Source organism: Callospermophilus lateralis, chromosome 15 (genome assembly GCF_048772815.1).
Source record: "Callospermophilus lateralis isolate mCalLat2 chromosome 15, mCalLat2.hap1, whole genome shotgun sequence".
Taxonomy (NCBI): domain Eukaryota; kingdom Metazoa; phylum Chordata; class Mammalia; order Rodentia; family Sciuridae; genus Callospermophilus; species Callospermophilus lateralis.
Genome location: NC_135319.1, coordinates 70,204,726 through 70,226,382, shown reverse-complemented (window position 1 = coordinate 70,226,382; position 21,657 = coordinate 70,204,726). Strand labels below are relative to the sequence as shown.

Sequence of the window (21,657 nt, the reverse complement as noted above, 5' to 3'; positions counted from 1 at the left end):
AAGTGGATCAAGAACCTAGGAATTAGACCAGAGACCCTGCACCTAACAGAAGAAAAAATAGGTCCTAATCTTCATCATGTTGGATTAAATCCTGACTTCCTTAACAAGATTCCTAAAGTGCAAGAAATAAAAACCAAGAATCAATAAATGGGATGGTTTCAAACTGAAAAGCTTCTTCTCAGAAAGAGAAACAATCAGTGAGGTGAAGAGAGAGCCTACAGAATGGGAGCAAATTTTTACCATACACACATCAGATAGAGCACTAATCTCCAGGATATATAAAGAACTCAAAAAACGTAACACACACACACACACACATGCACATACGCGCACACACACGACAAGTCCATATTTCTCATCATGGCTCTTTCTCATGTCTCCAGCTTCTCTGTTACTCCTCCCAGCCCTGCAGAGGTTCTGCTGAACTGCTCTCAACACCCACAGACCTAGGCTCCCTTTCTTCACACATTCTTCTTCCTCTGCCTGAAACTTACGTACTCTAGCTTCTTTCCAAGGGGTGAACTGCTGCTCATCCCCCATGCTTAACTGAACATCTCCTGGGTGGTTTTCCTGATCTTGGATGGAGATGGGGACTCTTGTATTTCCTCTGGAGCAGTGATCACCAGAGCTGGATTAATGTAGGTCAGCCACCTGGAGTACTAATCCACAGGCATGTAAAAACATCACTGCAATAAATAAACGAAATATGCTAGGAGGTGGCTGCATTCATCCATGTGCCTTTATGTAACTGCTGAAAAATACAGGGGCGCTTCATAGATTTGGGAAAAGATTAGGAGAAATTCGTCTTACAGAAGCTAAAAGTAATTAATTAGCTCTTTATCTAAGGCTGGGGGTGTGGCTCAATAGTAGAGTGCTTACCTAGTCTGCACAGGCTCTGAGTTTGATCCCCAGTGCCTCAATAAGTAAATAAATATTTTTAAAAAAATTTTAATGGGCAATGAGAGAAAAAAATTGGAATTCTAAGAGTTAGGCTTCAGTTGAAAAGTTTTTTTTCAATCACCCACTTTCTGTTCTATTTAAGAGTCACTTTTTCATTTAATGCATATTTAGTGAAAACTTGCAAACTTAGAGTTTACCTTCTAATATTTTAGTCGTATCATGAATTAATAATCAGATATCGTCTACATGGTCTCTTGGCTTTCCATCGGTGAGGCCTTTCTATCTTGTTTCTTAAGGTCTGAGCAGTGATCACCCTCCTACTGTTGGGCAATGTAGACAAATGGCCAAGAGTCTTGGCCTGAAAGAGTGGGATTTTCCAAGGGTCAACTGGCACAAGTGGTCCAGTTCCTACCAGAGTAGGACACATCCTTGAGTGGATACAGATAAAGAGGTGTGTCCTTAACAGGAAATTTATTTCTTCCTGCCTTAATTAAGTAAATGCTGAACAAATATTTAGAGGATAGTGATTTGAAGGGGCCCAAATGTCTTGGTTTTCCTTTGCTTCATCCATTGTCACCTAAACTGTGATTTCCACAATGGAGTGATATTCTGGTTTGTGACTCAATTCCTGTTTGTAGAACAAATGAGCATAGTGCTTACTCAGCACAATTCCTGGCACAGAACACAGGAGGTTTAAGAAGCAACAAAATCCCCTCTGGCAAGCCCCTCACATCTCCAGGGAACACTTGGTGTGTGTGTGTGAGAGATGCTGTCCACTTTTAGAGTGAGCTGGCTCATCAGCTCTGACCCCAGCCAGCAGATGGCCCTTCAAGTCAGCAGGGCAAGGCTGCAGTATGCGGGATCGCATGGCCTATTGCTGTTTCCTTGGAAGCAATTATTTGCCGAAACATTCAAATGGATTAATATGCCTCCAAAGAAATTAACTCTCCAAAACAGTGATCTCCCCGCCCCAAAATAAAGAATAAACAAGAAAGAACTCCAGAAAACTAACAAACATCTGATTTCCACGAAAGTACAAAGAAAAAACTACAGCAGAATCCTTTAAGACTTTGAAGCTACATTCCTATAAGCTATTTTTACCTGTGGCAAGCATGTAACATTATTCAGGTATGAAAAACCATGAAATAAAAGATGATTCAGAAAACATTGTGATCAGTTCATATTATAAATGCCTCACTTTACATGTAGAAAAAGAGGTGTATTCTTAGAAAATTTATTTCTTCTATATTAAATAAATGCTGAATGGGCTGGGGCTGTAGCTCAGTGGTAGAGCCCTTGCCTTTCTTGTGGGAGGCCCTGGGTTTCATCCTCAGCGCTGCAAGGACGTGGAGAAATTGGAACCCTTGTGGATGGTTGGAAAAAATAAATTAATTAATGCTGAACAAATATTTAAAGCATAGAGATTTGAAGGGGCCCCAATGTTTTGCTTTTCTCATGTGTAATTCATTGTCACCAAGACAGTGATTTCCACAAGGGATTGATGTTATTGTTTGCGGATAAATTCCCATTTGTGTAAGAGATGTACAAGTGTAGTGCTTATTCAGCACAATTCCTGGTACAGCACGTAATAGGGGCTTAATAAACAATTGCTGATATTACATTGTTGTTACTATCATTATTATATTTAGAGAGAACTTTTGACATGGGTTAGATCAGTCACCTTATTTTACAGATTAAGTAAAAAGTTAGAAAATGCAATAGCACCACATCCCTCCAGTTACATAGGGCAGGAACTACAATTGTCCTTAGCACCTCTATTTCCCTCATCTCTGGCAAACAATATCACCAAACAGGCTGTCACCAGACAGAGGTCCAAGGAGGTCCCTCCATGGGGCAGTGGGACCTCAACTCAGCCTGGGGAGGTTCTTCACTTAAGCTGCTGAAAGGAATTTCATGATGCATTAAAAGCAAGGCACAAGTGAAGATTTATTTAAGGACAGTGAAGGCATTCACACACCAAAATTAGGAGGTGGGCACCCCTGGCCTCTCAAAGAAGATGGGTAATGCACCCAGGTTGGGCTCTCTGATCATATATATGATTTTCCTGGGAAGAAATGTGCAGGCTCTCAGGAAAGCTTCTTTGAAAATCAAATTCCATGACAATCATTTGATATTTGGGGTTTGGTATGTTTCTTTTTGGTTAAGCAGTTTAGCCTTAAATCAGCTGTGGGCACATTATATAATTCTTTGAATCTGGTGACATTTAAATTGATTATGGTTTTGTTCTAGTTGATCTGGTACAAGCCTATGCAGGAGGTTTTGTTCATTTAACTAAAGGGACAGTGGCTGGTCATGCCTGTACATCCGGTCTCCATCTCCTAAGGGTCTCTTTCTCTCTCTTCCTGAGAGCCCACTTATCTCAAAACCACTCTACCTCTAAAGCTTACCTGTATCCCATCCCAACACCACTATCCTAGTCCAAGCTGTCTTCATCTCTCAGATGTTACTTTAACACTTCTGTTCCCCTCCCCTGCTAGGCCCCTCCACTGACTATAGTGAACCTTCCCAAATTCAAATTTAAAAAACCAAAACACTCTCTCTCTCTCTCTCTCTCTCTCTCTCTCTCTCTCTCTCTCTCTCTCTCTTTGATGATCCAGGAGGCTAAGGCAGGGGATCTCAAGTTCAAGGCCAGCCTGGGCAGCTTAATGAGACCCTGTCTCAAAATAAAAATAAAAAGATCTGGGTATGTAGCTCAATGGCCCAGTACCCCTGGGTTCAATCCCCAATGCCATAGAAAAACAAACAAACAAAAGTAAGTTTATCTTCTCCAAAGACTATGTAAACCTCCATAAGGACAAAGGCCTTGTCTGGTTTGCCTCCAACTGAAGCCGATACTCCTAGCATAGCAGGTGAGACATGTTGGGAACTTAACAAATACTTATTTAGTAGATAAATAAATTAATGAAGTCCTTGAAAAAGAAATCAATAATTTAGCAGCTATATACATTTTGTTTATTTGCTTGCTAGTTTTGGATACCAAGGATTGAACTCAGGGGTGCTTAACTACTGAGTCACATCCCCAGCCCTTTTTTTTGGGGGGGGTACTAGAGATTGAACTCAGGGGCACTCAACCACGGAGCCACATCCCCAGCCCTATATTATATTTTATTTAGAGACAGGGTCTGCTGAGTTGCTTAGTGCCTCACCATTGCTGAGGCTGGCTTTGAACTTGTGATCCTCCTCTCTCAGCCTCCTGAGCCGCTGGGATTACAGGCATGTGCCACCACACCCCGGCTTAGTAGCTATATTTTGATGTATGCGACCTGCCTATAACAGCCCTCTCTCTTAGAACTAATATCCTAACCAAACAAGTTAGCTTATGATTAAGTTTGTACTACATGACTCCATCCCATGATAATTGATTCGATTGAGACAGACACTTGAGCCAACCTGGGCCAATCTTTTTCAATCACCAGTACCCCCTGAAAAAAACAAACAAACAAAAAAAGAGCTGGAGATGACTCAGTGGTTAAATCAATCTTCTTTCCACAGCAAACCAGGGACTAAGCTCCAGAGGCAGCCAGTGAGTCTTAGGTGTCTGGACTGAGGCTCTTGCTATGTTCATAGAGAAGGAGAAAAAAGTCTGGAGTCAGAAGACTAAAACACACAATACTAAGCAGAGATAAGAGATGAAGAAACCTATTGCTCATATTCTCAAAGTTTGCTACTTCTAGGTTCTACTGAAGTCCAAATATCTGTAGATTCTACAAGGAACTACGTATGTTGAAAATAAAGGCCAGCCTTTATTTCCTTTTTCTTTTTAGCTAGCTCAGCTCACTGTCTAGTACTTATAAACTGAAGAGTCTAAATAAGACATGTACTCTGCATATATTAGGAAAGAAAATGAACCAAGTTGATAACAACCCAGCCAGATTCACCTTTATGGGAACCAGCTTTCTGACGGCTGCCTTTTCTCACCTATTGAGTAGGAAATAAACCATCTATTGGTTGTTTCTGCTTTATACAGAAAGGGGAAGGCTGGAGCTGGAGCCAGACTTGACCTTGAGAGTCTTGCATCTTTCACCTGAAAGAGACATGGATTCAAATAGGAAAACACACACACACACACACACACACACACACACACACACCCACCACAGAGTAATTTCTATGACATTTCTGAATAGAGAACTAGAAAAAAAGAGGTGGGGGGCGGGGAGGGGTGGGGCGGGACACGCAGGTCAAACCAAAACCAGACTTACATTTTTGGTTATTTAAGCCTCTGGCTATTTTAAAATAAACTGCCTTTGAATTTCCCCAAGGGATTTTCTTTTTCCCTTGTTCTTTTTGTCATCCAGTGGCCAACCCAGGGTTTGCTGGCTTCTGGAAAATCCAGGGAATTTTGAAAAAGAAAATATGTGTTGGTTTATGGTTAAAATGGAACTATACAGACTGATATTTTATACCAAGATGGTGCTGGTAACCCCCTACCAGATAGAAATACCCTCCAGGTGTGTTCAGTAGCCGAGATCAGATGATATGAAACTATCCACGCTAGTTTCTGAAGGTCTTAAGACACAGTATACAGTATACTAGTCTGGGGACCAGATGTCTGGGCAGGATTATGGGTGAAGTCTGGAGTTATAGAAGCATATTTTTTTCATCTGTGAATTCAATTGTGTCCTTGGCCTCTGGCTGTGTGAGTTACCAGATTTCCTTCTGGTATTCCAGGGGCATGGTCATTTGCTAAGGCTGGAATCTCAAGTGGGTCTATCACAAAAGTCTGCCACACAAGGCCCCTCACCAGAGTGAAGGCTAAGATGGGAGGTTGAGACCCTCAACAGCATTTTGTAAAGAAGTACATGGAGATTTTGCTGTGTTGGACATCAGAGAAAAATTGGCAGGGTCTTATTATGGCTGGAATTAGTGAATTGTGGGCAGTTCTAGGGCCCAAACCTGGACCTATTGTCCAGCAAGAAAAACCTGACCAGCAATTTCCTTCCTGGGAAGTTGGCATCAGAGAGGACCATCTTCAAAGCATGCCCCTTATAAGTCATATGTTACTGCCAAATTTGAGAAAGAGAGAAGGGGAAGAAGAAAGAGGGGAGAAAGGAGAGGAAACAGAAAGAGATGCATGAGCCCAGGATTATGTATGCTTTCTGTAGAATGTCAGGCTTTTCATGCCAGGCCCTCCTGTTTGTCCCCACCAGAGTGTAGCCAGAGGGATGCTGCCTGGGCCAGCTGCTGGAGTTAACCACTTTGGCCAGGAGGGGGCCCCAAATTTCACTCCAATTTGAACATCTCTAGGTAACAATCTAGTGAGACTTCACTTTACAGAATAGTTTATCCACCACGAAAGAGCATGGAAGGAAGGGCCCAGAAAGATCACCAGAGACCCAGAGAAGGGAATTCACTTCAAGTCGCAAGGCTGGACTGTGGTTGAGCTAGGACTAGAACCCAGATTAGATAAGCCCTGCTCTGAGATTCTATCTTCCAACTCTTCTTAGGCCATCCCTTAGAATAAGCCACCTCTACAAATATCTGCTGAGGTCCCAGTAATTTAAAAATGCAATCATTTGTTGAACACCTGCCTCATAGAAAGCCCTGTGATGAGTGGGGTGTGTATGGCAAGTGGCAGATGGCAAGTGGCAGAAGTGGTTTATGGGATGGGGGTGGGGAGGAAGAGGGTTGTGTCAAAGTCTAAGTTCATGGTCCTTAAGGCCCTCACAGACTTCTTATTGGCTTAGAAGTTACAACCTCAGCTCATGAAAGTTAAATAAAATAAAAAGTGTAAATACGGTTCAATACAGTAGAGTCTGAGAGTCCCAGTTCTAATGTTGACTAATAACCAAGTGAATGGTTAGCAAATGCCATAAAATTTCTTTCTTTTCTTTTTTTGGCAGCACTGGGGATTGAGCCCCGGGGAACTTTACCACCGAGCCACATCCCCAGTCTTTTATTATTTTTTTGTTTTGAGATAGGGTCTCATTAAGTTGCTTAGAGCCTTGACAGGTTGTTGAGGCTGGCCTCGAACTTGTGATCTTCCTACCTCAGCCTCCCTAGTTGCTGGGATCACAGGTGTGCACCTTCACTCCTGGAAATTGCCATAAAAGGAGGAAGAAAGGATTAGACTGTGCCTTTGCTTAGTGCTCAATAGTTTTCAGTGCTTTACTGTATGTTCTCTTTGGAGTGGCCACAAAGACCATCCATGGAAGAGGAGGTGGCGTAGGCTGTGCATACAGGGAGCAGGTGGGATTTGCATATGCACAGAGTACCCTAACCTGGAGGACTATCCAGTCTTCCTTGGGGACAGGGATCCAGGCATCATGTGTGAGGAACAATTCTTGGTTCCATGCCAGGGTTCAAGAGCATGCAGCATTCTGAATCTATAGGTGGTAATACATGTGCTAAGTGTGCTCTTTTAAAAAAAAATTTATAATTTTTTAGTTGTTGAACATAATACCTTTATTTTATTTTTATATGGTGCTGAGGATGGAACCCAGTGCCTCACACATGTTAGGCAAGCACTCTACCACTGAGCCACAACCCCAGCCCGCTAAGTGTGCTTTTTCTATATATATTTATTTTTTAGGTGTAGATGGACACAACACAATGCCTTTATTTTTTTACTTTTTTGTTGCACATGGACACAATGCCTTTATTTTGTTTATTTATTTTTATATGGTGCTGAGGTTTGAACCTAGTGCCTCACACATGCTAGACAAGCGCTCTACCACTGAGCCATAACCCCAGCCCAATGGCTTTATTTTTATGTGGTGCTGAGGATCAAACCCGGGTCCCACCTGTGCTAGGCGAGCGCCCTACTGCTGAGCCACAATCTCAGCCCCTAAGTATGCTTTTTAAATAAACTTTTCTTTTTTAAAAATTTTTTAATTATTATTATTATTTTTTAAATGAACTTTTCTTGCCTGTGAATAGGCACATAGCATGATGGAGGGAAAATATGGTGGATCTGGGCCTAACTAGCTATGTGGCATCCAGTAACTTGCTTAGATTCTTTTGGTCCCAGTTTTCTCTCTGTAAAAAAAGGAATGAATAACCTCTCTGGTTCCTTCCAGCTGGAAAATTCTTAGATTCTAAAAATTCTATAATTGCTTGTTTATGAAAAATCTGATTTTCAGTTATTGGTTTGCATCTTTATCTTGAATTCTTTTTCCTTCATTTATCCCAAACTTTTTTTTCTTTTCAGTTTGTGTTTTGTCACTTGAACTCACACAGTATCCTTGAATTGGAGTTATCCTAGCTTATTCATAGATGGAGGTGGCAAAATAGGACTTTATCTGATCCCCTCCAGCACTGGCTCTTCAAGCCATTGTCTCCAACAGAGGCCATTCTGAGGCACTAAGCACATAGTAGGTACCTAATTAAGCACAGGCCCCATCTCCAACCTGACTTTTGCTAATTTCCATCATTTAGGGAAGAACCAGGTACCTGGGAGGCTCTCAGTAAACAAGTGTTCAATGGAAAGGAATACCTAAAGCAATGGTGGAAAAGAAGTTTGCATGAGGTTGACATGTCCCTAGGGAAGGGCATCTGCCTGCACCATTTCATACATAAATACCTTTTCTCCCACCGGTATAAATAACCTCTGTTCTCCAGAGCTCTTGGTACAATGGGGTTGGGATTAAGTGGTGGCACTCCATTACTCCTTCCAATGGAGATTGTTCAGGAGTATGGGGGAAGTTGGGAGTATTTGGGGCTAGGATACAGCTCTGTTGATAGAGTGCTTGCCTAGCATGCACAGGCCCTGGGATCAATCCCTGGTCCCACCAAAAAAAAAAAAAAAAAAAAAGAATTTTATTTAAGCTGGGAGCAGTGGCATACTCCTGCAACCTCAGAGCTTGAGAGGCTTGAAACAGCAAGTTCAAGGCCAGCCTCAGCAACTTAACGAAGCTCTAAGCAACTTGGCAAGAGCCTGTCTCAAAAAAAAAAAAAAAAAAAAAAAAAGGGTGGGGAGGGTGCTGGGTATGTGTCTTAGTGGCTAAGCACCCCTGGGTTCAATCCTTGGTACAAAAAGCACCACAAACAAACAAACTGAATTTAAGACATGTCAGATTTTCTGGAATTTCTTAAGTGGGAAAAGGATCAATACAAGTTAGGTGAACACCATATTGCCAGGGCAGCAGGGGAGCATGGGACCCTCTCTCCACAGACTTCTTGTGTTTGGTGTCATATTCAGTGTGGATCAGGGCCCAGGAGTAGGAGAGTGAGCAGGAGAGCCATGGTGCCCTCTTTCCTGAGCCTACTGCTCTGATTCCCAAGGGGACCCATGGTGAACTGGGCCCCCTCCTCTTTTTTCCCTGCAACAGACAAACATCAGCTCCCCTCCCCAGGGGATTGTTAGAGTATTAGAATGCTTTCCCTTCTGTAGAGGAAGGGCTGCTAGTGCTATTATGAATCCTTTTAACTGAACTCACAGACTTCCTTGACTCATCACCAGAGAAGACTGGGAGCTGGATTGGAAGTTCAATACTGACAGCCATTTCTCCCACTTACCCCTTCAAGGAACAAACTTTGCTTGAGAGAGGGGGCCCTATTCTCCCTGTTTCCCCATCAATTGAACTTCACTGCCAGATCACCTTCTCCTAGTATTCTTGCTGCAATCCCCAAAAGCATTTTTTAGCATCTCAGACAAGATGCTTAGTCTTTCTCTCTCTCTCCTTTCTTTCTTTTTGGCATTGGAATTGGCAAGTAGCTGCCCTTGTCTGAAACAACTGTGAAGTCTTCAGTGCATCAAGTCTGGACCCCTATGCTCTTCTGTATTTCCTTCTCATGTGCCATCATTTGGTGTCCTTGCACCCTTCCCCAAAATGGATGGAACAGAGTGGGGTACTCTGCCCCAGGCAAATGTGGGAATGCAGTCTTCGATTGGTACAAGGGTTCTGATAGTGCAAAGAAGAAAATAAGATCACAAAACTCTTCGCCCCCATTTCAGATGTTTCCATTGGTCAACAGTCACAAAACTTCATTGTGATTGTGAAACAGTTGGATTAGTTGTGAAAGCTCTCCCTCTTTAAATGTTTGAAAGTAGAATGGGAAAAAAATGTTGAAATAGTTGGGGGAAAAGCTAAATCAAATTAAGTAAAATTGTGCTCCAAGTCCACAGATGGACAAGTGGCTTGGATACTTGATTTTCCAGAACAGAGGAAGGGTGGTGAGAAAGTCAGAGCCTGGAGCTAATGAAGAGCTGGCCCCCGACCCAGTGGATTTTCCCACCATTGTGTGTTCCCCTCCCTGGTAGCTAGCCCCGGGAGGGTCCCAGGGGAGCCCTGGGCTTAAGGCAGCCTTGTTATGTAGTATGTAACCTTGTCTTTGGTAAATGATGTCACAGGATAGTTACACAAGCCCAGATCGATGAACGACTCATGCAGCGAATCCATCGATCCCATTTCCGGGGAGAATTCACCCTTTGTGACCCGATGGGGGCGGGGGCAGGTGTTTCATCCGAAGAGGCTCTGATTGAAGGATTTAATGCAGGCCCTTTCCATTCCTTTCTCTTTCTGAGTCCCTGGGCAGTAACAGCCGGGTAATAAACTACTTTTCATTAAAGAGCTATGTGGGACAGGAGAGGTAGGGGGACATAAAGGTGGCGACAAGAAAGCACAAATCCTTTCCGAGACAGAAAGCCGCGTTCACTTTCCCCAAGCCTCCGCCCTCCAAAGCCACCCCGAGTTTTTGTGCCCAGCGGGTTAGCCCAGTGCCGCGCCAGGCCTCTGGCTGCGCTCTCCGCTCTGGTGGGGGCGCGCCGACCCGCCCCTACCCCTCGGGCCGCCTGCAGCCCCCTCCCCGTCTTCCCGAGCCCCTCCCCCGTCCCGGAGCCCCTCCCCGCGCGCTTCCCCTCTCCCCTCCCCTCCCCTCCCTTCCCTTCCCTCCGCTGCCTGCCGAGCCCTGCCTCCGCCTCCTGCGCCCACAACCTCCGCCTGCTCCGAGCCCCCCGGAGCCGGAGCGCCGCGAAGGGGCGCCGCCGGCCCCTCCCCGGCGCGCTGACAGCAGGATCTGGTCCCCCGCCCCGTGCCCTCGCTGGCGGGACACACCCCCGGCCCTCCTCTGCTCCGCCAGTTCCCGCCGGACCCACCGGGCGGCGGAGAGAGCAGGCGGGCGGGCGAGCAGGAGCGGGGCGGCTGCAGCGGCGACGCGGGAGGGAAGGGGCGCAAGGCAGGCCCTCGGGGAGCCTCCCGAGACGCACGGAGCCCTCGTGCCCTCCGGGACCGTCGCCAGACCCGGGCCGTGCCCGTGGGCGCAGGAAGCCCGGGCAGCGATCGGCGCGCCGGGCCGGTGTGGCGGGTGGCGGCGGGGACCCGGGCTGCAGGAGCCGGAGCAGGGCCGGGATGAGAAGGTGACGCCGCCGGGGGGCGCCACTCGCTTTGTGGGGAAGATGCTCGCCTACTGCGTGCAAGATGCCACCGTGGTGGACGTGGAGAAGCGGAGGAACCCCTCCAAGCATTATGTGAGTACTGTCCGCTCCCCCCACACCCAGATACCCCAGCGGGGGACTGGCCAGGGCCGGGGTGGCCCCTAGCTCCTCCTCGCTAGTAAGTCCCGGAGCTGCGTGCCCTCAGGGCAGCCTGTGGCTCTAGAGTTTCTTTGCAGGGCTGTGATCTTCAGGGAAACCTTTTCTGTCCTTTCTCCACTCCCCTCTCTCCGGTTTCTTTTTTTGGCATTGGAATTGGCAAGTGGCTGCCCTTGTCTGTTACAACGGTGAAGTCATCTGTCCGCCTGAGCTTTGATGGATTGGGGCGGGGAGGGGGGCGCTTTCGTCAGCCCCTAGTTGAGCGACTCCACTGGGAAAGAGCACCTTCCCGGCGCTCCCTGGGGGCTCGGGTCGCTCGCGCTCGCTCAGCCCGGGATGCTTTCAGAGGCTTGCCCGGAGACCCACGCCTCGCACTCTGCAGCCCACGTTTGCTGTCTGCTTGCCTAGGCCTGGGTCTGGGGGCAGAAGGAAGCGCCATGTCCCCTGCCCCCTCGGCTCTCAGCGCCCAGCTTTGATTTCCTTCTTAAAGCCATTGTGTCCCGTGGTGTGAGGAGAATTGTGGCTTTTCCTTTTATCCCTCCTCTGGACGTGACCCTTAACCGGGGTCATTTCCTCTTAAGTGATGCTCCATCTCCAGACACGAAAAGGCAAATGTTGGCTGTGGTCTCCAAGGAATGGCCAACCGCCCCTCCCCCCACCTTCCCCAAACTTAATGAGAAGGGGCTGAGGTTGACCGGGGCCGGGCTCCAGGCTCTGTGTGACAGTCCCCTTTTCATCTAAGCCAGTCCTGTCTTCCCATCCTTCACACCTTAGGAAGTAAACAGTGTCTTCGACATCTGAAGATGCCTATCTTAGCACCTAGCACCGTGCTCCTGTCCTAGAGAGAAAGGAGATCCACAACCCAGTTTCCAAAGTACAGAGGATTGGTGACAGCAGGGCTGCATCTTATTTGCAAATTAAGCATTTAAAGGAGCATTTAGAATGCTCAAAGCATTAATTTTAACAATTAAAACAGGCTGTTGGTTGCTGCCCTAGATTGCACATTGATCTCTGAAGTGCCTGTTATTTCCCTGCTGGAGGGGAACTGGGATTTGTGGTACTGTCAGCCTCAGGCTACTCTTTCTCTGGAATCACCAGAAGCTCTGAAGAGGGAGTTCTTTACAGGTGAGAAAGTGTGACTGGGCTCAGGTTGGAGAGAAGGTTAAAGTGATCAGGAGGGAGGTAGGTGCCTGTGGGGGATATTTCCTGACATACAATCAGGGAGTCAATCCATTTGTGTCATCTGGCTTTGCAAGCTTCTTCTACTGCCATTACACGAAAACTTTTGGAGGGCTTGGATCACCAATTGATCACCCAGCTCCCAGGACAGATGCCCATTTGCACATACCAGGATTTAGAATCAAACCAGTTTTCCTAACCTCTTTTCTCAAGTTTTGCAGGCGAAGTTTAAGGGTTCTGTTTTCTAGTCCTTGGCAGAGATTGGCACTGCTTTCAACAGATGGCACTCTGCTCCAAGACCCAGGCAGGTGCTTTTTCAGCTCTGGATTTTAGACATTTTAAACCTTGCCTTTTAGCTCTGACCAACAATGCCCAAGATTACAAATGCAAAATCTGTTGGCAACAAACCAAGAGTGTTTCCACCAGGACCAGGGAGGGTCTTTCTGGGGGCTCTGAAGTTAGGAGGTCTTATTCAATGCCTAGGTTGGCCACTAACTAGCCGTACAACCTTAGGCAAGTTCTTTAACCTCCGTGGGCCTCAGTTTCCTCATTTTAAAAGTGCGGCTAATAATAGTATGTACTTCAGAGGGCTGTGGGGAAGATTAAATGAGATCATCCATGTAAAGCACTTAGCCCAGTTCCTGGCACATACAAGCACTCATTAAATGGTAACTGACTGTTGGTGAGATTCTGACTAAGAAAGTATTTCTGAAAAGCAGCTATTAATGGTCTGGCAAAAAGGAAGAAAGTCTTTGGGTCTTAAGATTGATAATAACGTGTGCTGTATGGGCAACACAAAAGAAGTCCTGTCCAGTTCTCTTGAAATGATCATTTCCTCCCTCTTTACAGACAAAGTGTTTCCTGGGACAGCTCCGCTTCCCATGTAAGAAGCAATGACATAGTGTTTGGGACAGGGAATGATGTCACTGAGCCATACAGATTTCTGAACTGAGGTCCTGGAAAACAATAAGAGGAGAAAGTATATGTGGTGGGATTGTGGAGCTGGCAGGGATCAAGGTCTCATCTGGTAGATGAGGAAACTGAGAACCGGATGGAGTAATATGCATCACAGCTGTCTCAGCCTCTGAGTTGAACTGGCCTTTTGCCTGTGGTATGGGTTTTGTTCATCAATGGTACCTTAAGTCTGGCTGAGGTTGACTAGAAAGACAAATATCTGTTGGTGGAGAGATTCCTCTACATTTGGGACATAAGGCATAAAATAGGGTGTCCAATAATAGGAAGCAGGGGCAACAGGGACAGGAGGAGCCAGTTGAGGAGGCTTTGACCCCTGAGGCTTGGAATCCCCTCATCTCTTGGCCCTTGGGGTGTGGACCTCATGTACAAGGTTAAGTGTTCTGGGTAAAGTACTCTGGTGTGGTTAGCTGGCAGAATGTGCTGTGTCCAAGTTGTGTGTGTTCTAGAAACCTCTACACTGGAGAAGCATGCCTCCTTCTAGTCTGCCCTCCACCTATGGTGAATGCTGAGTCTGTGGTTTGGTAAATTGCAGAGGAAAGAGGTTTTATGGGATGTGCGCATTAGCCAGAACTCGCTGATGAGAGAGGCCTGGGGCCCAAGCAGGAGGAGCTCCACTGGCTCCCAAACTCCAGGAACACATGCAAAGGTTCTCTCAGGACATCCAGCCAGGGGCGTGCTCATCTCCATGAGGAGGGAGAGCTGCCTGGGGTCCTGTGCTTTGGGTCTGTTTATGCAAGACAGGCCAGTAGCCTCCTTCAGTTTGCATGGTGCCGCCAGCCCTTGGCTTCCTTCCTCTCTGCCAGCCCCTACTAGGGGTGGGGCTGGGAAGAGCGAGCAGCTGCTGCTTAGGTCCGGCTCCTGGCCGGGAGCTGGGCCCCTTTCCTAGTCTTCATGAGCTGCCCAAAGGAGACTGTAGGAAAACTGGCCACCACTTGTCCTTAAAAGAGTCCTGCTAATGCTGGATGCAAACTGCAAATTAATCCCATTTGGAAGTTTTCTGATAGGGATTGAGTTCAGATTCACATAATTCTTTGTGTTCACATGAGTATAGGTGTATGTCGAGCTGTATGAGAAGCTCGTTTATCTAAAGCAAACGATATATTATGGATGTTTGGATTTGGACCATCATTTTCTTTCCTGAGTGTTTATTTCAGACAAATACCAATCATGTACATTCTGATATCCACAGGACTCCTTAGGGAAAACAAGTAGTAGCCAGTGTTAACAGCTACCATCCATGGTGCCTAACACTCAACATGCATGTTCTCATGGGATTGCTACAGTTCATCCAATGTACTCCTGTGTGGGAGAGGTTCTTTGATTTCTTTTTACAGATGGGTTAACAGGCTAAGAGAGGTTAGCCAGATTGCATGGGGTCTCTCAGGCAGATCTTGGGAAATGCATATCAGTTTACGTCCAAAGGAGGAGAGATTCTAAGATGGGCCCTCTCTTCAGTCGGAACATGAGTGGGGAGGCCAGGCTCAGGCCTGTACAATGGAGGGTGGTATCAGAGGGCTGCCTCACTGTACGGGCCATCCACCAGGAGGCAGGTAGGTGAGTTTGATGGGCAATGATGGGAGGTCCCTGGGGACTGGGAGGAGTGGAGCAAATTCAGAATGGTTTCTGAACTCAGTGATGCGCAGAGTGAGGAATGAAGGGTGGACCCTGTGGAAATAATACATTCTCCCTGTGTTTAGATCATCACAGATTTTGGTATTGGTCCTTGGAACCACATTTTTAGGAATTGACCCCAAACTCATTCATTTCTGAGCCCTTAGACTGTGGCTCCAGCCCACAAGGAGTGAGGATGTACAGCTGCAGTCTGAAAAGGCCTTCTCCAGGGCCAGTTCCTTTATGGATGGAATGGCGTTGGGCCGATTGGGTTGGCCTCTGGTTCTTCCTAGCTGTGCAACCTTGAACCAGTCACTCTGGGGCTCTGTTTCCTTCTGTAACCTCACAGGGCTTTGACCTGTCATAATTCAGGGGAAAGCTTCTACCCAGAACCTGGCATCCATCATGGGTGCTCGCTGCATACTGGTTTCCATGTGGTGTTCCTCCTCACCAAAGCACTGAAGTGCATCTGGGACCTTATAGGTGAAATGGAGAGCAAAGGAAAGACTGGGCAGAAAGGAAGGCCCAGCTGTTCATAGTCTAATGTGAAATCGGGCTACTTGCCCCATGGAAAACACCCAGTACTGGAGAAACAGATAAACATGGGACAGCTGTTCAGACCTGGAGGGGATCCTGAGCTGAGCTTGGAACCTACTGATGGCTTCCTGATAAGCTGAGAAGGGAAGGAATATGGGTTGGGAGAGAGGAAGAAGGTGCTCCAGATAAAAGCAAGGTCAGTAGTCAGTGCCATACATGGGTAAGCACTCTTGCCTGCTCCCCATCTCTCTCTCTCTGTCTCTCTCTCTCTCTCTCTCTGTATATTCTCATGCACAGGAACAGGAATTGTTTCTTCTCTGGAGAGGGAAGTGATTGAGGGGTGATTCACAGGGCTGACGAGGCTCCTTGCTCATGGAACAACCAACCACATCCTTCAAGACCGTTGGAACAGGGATCACAGCCAGCCATTTATCCTGGCCTTGCTCAGAGCTCAGTGAGGGTTTTCTGGGGGGCAAACTGGGGTTGGGATCACCATGTGTGGTGGCAGGCAGAGGGGACGGGAAGGGAAAAATAAACCTTTTTGATGTCAGAGGAGACTTTTTCCAGCTCCAGAAATATAAGCACCAGCTGCTGCATTTTCCGGAGAGATATTCTGGGGCCAGCAGAGTTAACGGGCAGTGGAGGCCAAATTAGGGAGCGTTTGGGGGGACTTCTGACTTGGGGTTTGCAAAGCAGTTCCCTGGAAATTACCTTCTAATTTCCTCAGCTTGAGTCACTGACCAGACTATTTCTTGGCCAGAAAAAGTCTAACAGGCAACTCTGTTCTCTTTTGCCTCCAAAATAAAACAAATGATAGTTATGCATACAGTAGTCACACTTACTCCTCTTGAGTTCTGAGAATCCAGGAAAGGCATAATGGATTGGGACCAAGACCCAAATGACAGGAAGGACAAGGGGTGTGTGTGTGGGAAATGAGGTGGAGATTCTGGCTTTGGAAATGGGTCCTGAGCGAGGGCCAGAGGTGTCCTCTGCCATGACAATTGCCAAAAATAATGGACGCTCCCACTAGAGTGGTCAGCGTCCAACAGGCCAATTCCCAGAGTTGCTTCCTGCCTGGCGGGGCTGCTGCTGCCTGCTGGGAATCAGTTGCAGGCAGGCAGGTGAATGGGATGTGAGGCTGACCCCCCTCCTGGCCCAGATAACCTCCAGGCAAATCACTACATCAGCTGTAGGGACTGAGCCCCTGCTGCAGGCACAGAACTGACCAGAGTCCAGTCAGGATGGGAAGAACTAACATGAGACATTCTGGGATGCCAGGCACTGTGGAAGATGCCATTAGAGGGCATTTTGTGTGAACTCTGTTCTACGTGACTCTGGTTATCTCTCCTGGACTCGGCTCTCAGGGGGAAGACAGTGGCAGCTCCCTGGTTTGGGAATCAGAGATGGGGAGTCACCACATCCTGAGGGCAGGAGAGGTGCCTCTGGGGATGCTGTGTGTCCTTGAGTACTGACTCTGGTATCCCTGGCTGGAATTCCATCTCCTCCTTATACTGCCTCAGTTTCCTCATCTGGAAAAAAAAATGTGGGAGATCGGACCTGGTTCACAGGCTCGAGTCCTCCATGTGAAGAGTTTAGAACGACACCTGACACATCCAAGATGCAGCATACATATTTGCCATGTGAATCATTAAGTCTCTAAGATGCTCAGAGGAGGGGGTGCTCCCGGTGACCCAGAGTTTTCAGGGAAGGAGGATGGCTCAAGAAAGGCTTCGTGGTGGGCCTTGGGGAGTAATTAGGATTGACTAGGAAAGAGTAGGATTGAGATGGGAAAATCAGGAAAAGGGATTCCCAAAAAGGGAAAAGCAAAAGTGCGGAGGTGGAACGGGTCAGGAAAATCTAGGCAGAACCTAAATGTGGGGAAGAAGGATGAGGAGAAGGTCATAGCCAGATCCTGAGGGCCTGGGTGGCAGCTCAGGGAATTCAGAGTTTATTGAATAGATCCCTAGGAATCTCTGTTTTCTCACCAGGGCTGGGGGGGCAGTGGCTTCTTGGTACCAGACCTTGGGTGGGCTCCAGAACGGACTCTAGGGTTGCTCTTGCTGCCGTGGCTGGAACAGGGCTAGGTAAGGACTGGAACCTTTTTCTAGTTCTGCTTTGGGGACGATTGACTTGGCCAGATCCCAGTCCCTCCTGTTTATAGCTCTTATTTCTAGGGGTCAGGCTGCCCCATAAAAGTTGATTGCACCCAGGCTCTTGGGAGGGTGGGCTGTGGAGGAGGAGAAGGGGGAGCAGCCAGGAGTGAGGTGTCAGCTGCTGTGGGTTTGGCTGGCAGACCTATCCTTAGATGGCCTGGGGGCTAATACCAAACAGCTCCACCGGACCCAGGGTAGGTTCGCAGTCTCTCTCAGTGTCATCTGAAACATTCACACTAAGATTGCCTTCAATTCCAAGAGCTTTCTGAACTCATTTTGAGTATTTTAAATACATCTACTTCTTCATTTATTTGACCCCCACCACTCCTAGATGTTCTAGCAAGTCTTATTCTTCAGGTGAAATGTCATAATAAAAATAACAGCGCACGTTCTGAAATGTTTTCTATGTGCTAAGAGTTGTCTGTGGATATTCTCAAACAGCCCCTCCGGCCTGCTGGTGTCCACATCACCCAGGGGAGGGCATCCAGGCTCAGGAGCCCAAGGGAATGGCCAGACCCTGTGCAGCCCATGAGTTGCACTTGTAGTGGAGCTGTGGGCTCCAAAGCCTGCGGTGTCCCCTCAGAGACCCTGCAGTCCCTTAATGACATGGTATGAACCTGCGGTGACTGGGCTCCCAGGGGATTCAACCTGGGGCCTTACTGGTTAGTCTCTCCAGCCATGAGCTCTTCCACACCTCACTTTCCCCTTTCTGGAACTCCATTTGCCCATGTAGAAAAGGAGGTGACTGCTTCCTCTCCGGCCTGCCTTGCAGAAGCCATGATGACTGCTTTGCAAAGCACTGAGCCCAGAGAAAATCACTGTAGGAGGCTCCAGAGCCCCTTAGGCTGGTTTCTTAAACCCGTGGGGCAGAGGATACTTTAGGAACAGAGCCTCTTCTGGACTCCCAGAGAATCTCAGCAAGGCTCACCTGCCCAGCCTCCTCTTGAGAAGGTATAGCCAGGCTGACTCAGGACACCTCAGACCTTTCTAGAATACCACCTCTGGCAATGACACTTTGCTTCTTTCCAAACCTGTCATTTTGGGGAATGGGAAGAGATATGCCCATCTCTCCTCCTCCTTACCTGAGGGGAGGGAGCAACTCCCAGAGGGCTGAGTTAACAAAGAGGAAACAGCTGTGCTTTCTGCCCAGCCACCCTGAGGCATTCTCTGACCCTTTGCTGTCATTTCCCTCTGGCTGGTGAGGAAGCCACCCTCCCAAGCCTGGGTGGAGGCACCAGCAAAGCAGAATGGGGCAGAAGCCCTTCCTCCGAGTGTGTCAACACAGCATAAATTATGTAGTAGGGGCCAGTGTGAGGGGCCATCTAATCTGTCTCTGGGATCCCGGGAGTGTGAACTTCAGACCTGGGGCTGTTGATCACTCTTATCAGATCTGACCGAAATTCCTAGGAACAGGGGGTGGGGTTGCTGCCCCATGCTGATGGTGAACCTGCTGGGGGCACCAGGTGGGGTATGGGCTCAAGAGGCCATCACAGCGCCCTCCCTGGTAGAGGCCCCTGCATTTTCTTTTTTCAAGGAACATTCTTACTTGGTAATAGTTGAAGCAGAACTTGACCTGTTTTACGTCACCACCATTGTCACGCAGCCACCACACATTTTGTGCCAGGCACTGCCAGCCCTCTGATTTATAATCTCCGGTCCCAACACAGACCTGAAGGGGCTGCATTTTTAACCCCATTTGACTTGAGCCTGCAGTTCAGAAAGGCAAGGTTGCTTGTCAGTCAGGCGCACAATCAGGAGTGTTTGCCCCTCCCCCAGCTGCTGTCACTGTGCCTTACACACTCCAGGGTTGCCCAGGGTCTCACGCCCAACATGCTGTTCTCCTGTGGAATGGCTCCCCCATTCTTGTTTGGGAAGCCTGCCTTGCCACTTTTGCCCACCCTGAGTGTATAGGGGCTGTTCCTGTCATTTGAAGTGGCTGCTTTATAAACCTTCATGTTAGGCCCGATTCTGATCCAGCTTTATTCTGTTTCCTGATGGCCCAGACCCAAAAAGCTATTTTAAGGGACTTGCCTGTGTGGGAGAATTTTTCTTTGTGACAACAGAGGAGGAGGCCCAACTGCCTGGCATAGTGCTAGCAGGGCAGCTCTCAGAGGGAAACTCCTGAATTCTGCCTTCTGGGCCGGAAGGGATTAATTGAGCTCTCAGCACAGTGCCTGGCACCCAGGAGGGACATAAGTACTTGTTGATGAGGACCAGGTTCCTGGAGGTGGCTGCCAGGATTTCTGCTGGCCTAAGCCCCAGGGGGTTGGCAAACTGATCCTTTTCTTACAGAGTTGAGGTCTGTCCTAGAATGATGTCTGAGCTTTGGTTTCAAGCGGGATTCGTTATTTAGTCATTGCTCATTGGCAACTTGAGAAGAGCAGTCTCATTTTCCCCATGATTACGGAGCTGATCAAGGCACCCTTCCAGGTGGGGAAGTGGAGAGTTGAGTCATTGGAACCCCTTTTAGGTGCAGGCACTGGGCTAGGGATCCTTGTTTGTTGTCTCATTTGACACAAGGCAGGCCCTGGTCATCGTCTGTGTCGTAGAGATGTGAAAACGGACTCAGAGAGGCACCACATCTTGCATCTGGTATTTACTGGTGGCAAATGGCGGGAGGCAGAGTTTGAGCCCAGATCAACAAAACCTGTGATGTTTCTACTGGGTTCCCAGAGATCTCATGGCTTGCCGCTGGGAAGTTGGGTTGCAGGGTGGGTGTCCTTTTTTCCCCCTGCCCAGGCCGGAGACATCCACTCATGTCAAAAGTAGCTGCACGTCCGTGGCCTTTCTCACCCTCTCTACTCTCCCTCAGACTTTGGGCTCTGTGGCTGTTCCATGCTCTCAGGGGGGGCCTCAGCCTGCTTTGTGGCTCTGGAGGTGGGGGACCGGAACACTTAGCACTGCCCTGGGCTCAGAAGAAAGGGAGTTCACCAAAGGGGAGTGTGTTGCAGTGGGTTTCCCACAGAAGGCTGGACATCCAGGGTTGTCCAGATGCCTTTTCTGACAGCTCCCTCAGAGGCCAGGGACTTGGGAGCTCATGGGTCCCAGATAAAGCATCAAGGATCTGGATTAAACCCCAGGTCACCTGCTCACTCTGACCTCCTCTGAGCCCCTCTATCTTATGGGTCTGCAGCTGCTGGTCGAGATAAGATAACCGAGAACAAGCCTATGGGGAGGTATGGTCTCTGTTTTGGGTTCGAATTTTTCTTCCCCTTCAACTCTTGTCCAGGGTCGCTTTTGAAGGCCTGGCCCTTCAGAGGTCCCAGCTGTAGGGGTTTTGTCCTCTCCTTGAGTATGGTGGATAGCACAGCTCTGTGGTTGGGAGCAGGGGGCAATTTAATCTCCTGTGGCTTCTCACTGATGCGCAAAAACTCCAGCCTCAGGCAAAAACCAGGCTCTGGAAACTGGAATAAATCCCTGGGGAGAGACTGAGGTGCCAGCGGTTGGAAGTTGAGGGCAAGGGGATAGGGACGAGGATAGGGACAGGGGATTGATGGCCTCTGCCCATTGTCCCAGGTGGGTTATGAGTCTCAGCCCTGCCTCTTAACCTGTTTCACTTAATCAAGACCTCCGTGGGTCTCTGTTTCCTAATCTGTAAAATGGGAATAATAATAATACCTACCCCATATGGTTGTGACTCTGCGTAGTGCTCGGCATATAATAGCTGTTCAATAAATGGCAGCTGTTGTCCTTAACATCATTATCATCCATGATTTTGATCCATTTCTTCCACCTTCCGGAAGCTTCCCTGACCTCTCATCCTAAAATATTTCCTGTCTGTGCATTTTAAAAATGATTACTGTTTTACTT

The 21,657-nt window shown here is 47.9% G+C and overlaps 1 protein-coding gene across 2 annotated transcripts in view; it reads left to right on the top strand.

The window, feature by feature from the left end:
• Positions 1-10,956: 10,956 nt before the first annotated feature.
• The window catches only part of Sh3pxd2a (SH3 and PX domains 2A), a 215,985-nt gene continuing 205,284 nt past the window's right edge, over positions 10,957-21,657 (top strand). The window contains exon 1 of one of the 2 annotated variants that reach the window (XM_076835002.2): positions 10,957-11,329. In XM_076835002.2, coding sequence (XP_076691117.1) covers positions 11,258-11,329 — 72 coding nt within the window. In that variant the 5' untranslated portion in view covers positions 10,957-11,257. The remainder of the gene's footprint in view (positions 11,330-21,657) is intronic. The other variant, XM_076835000.2, reaches the window with a different exon arrangement.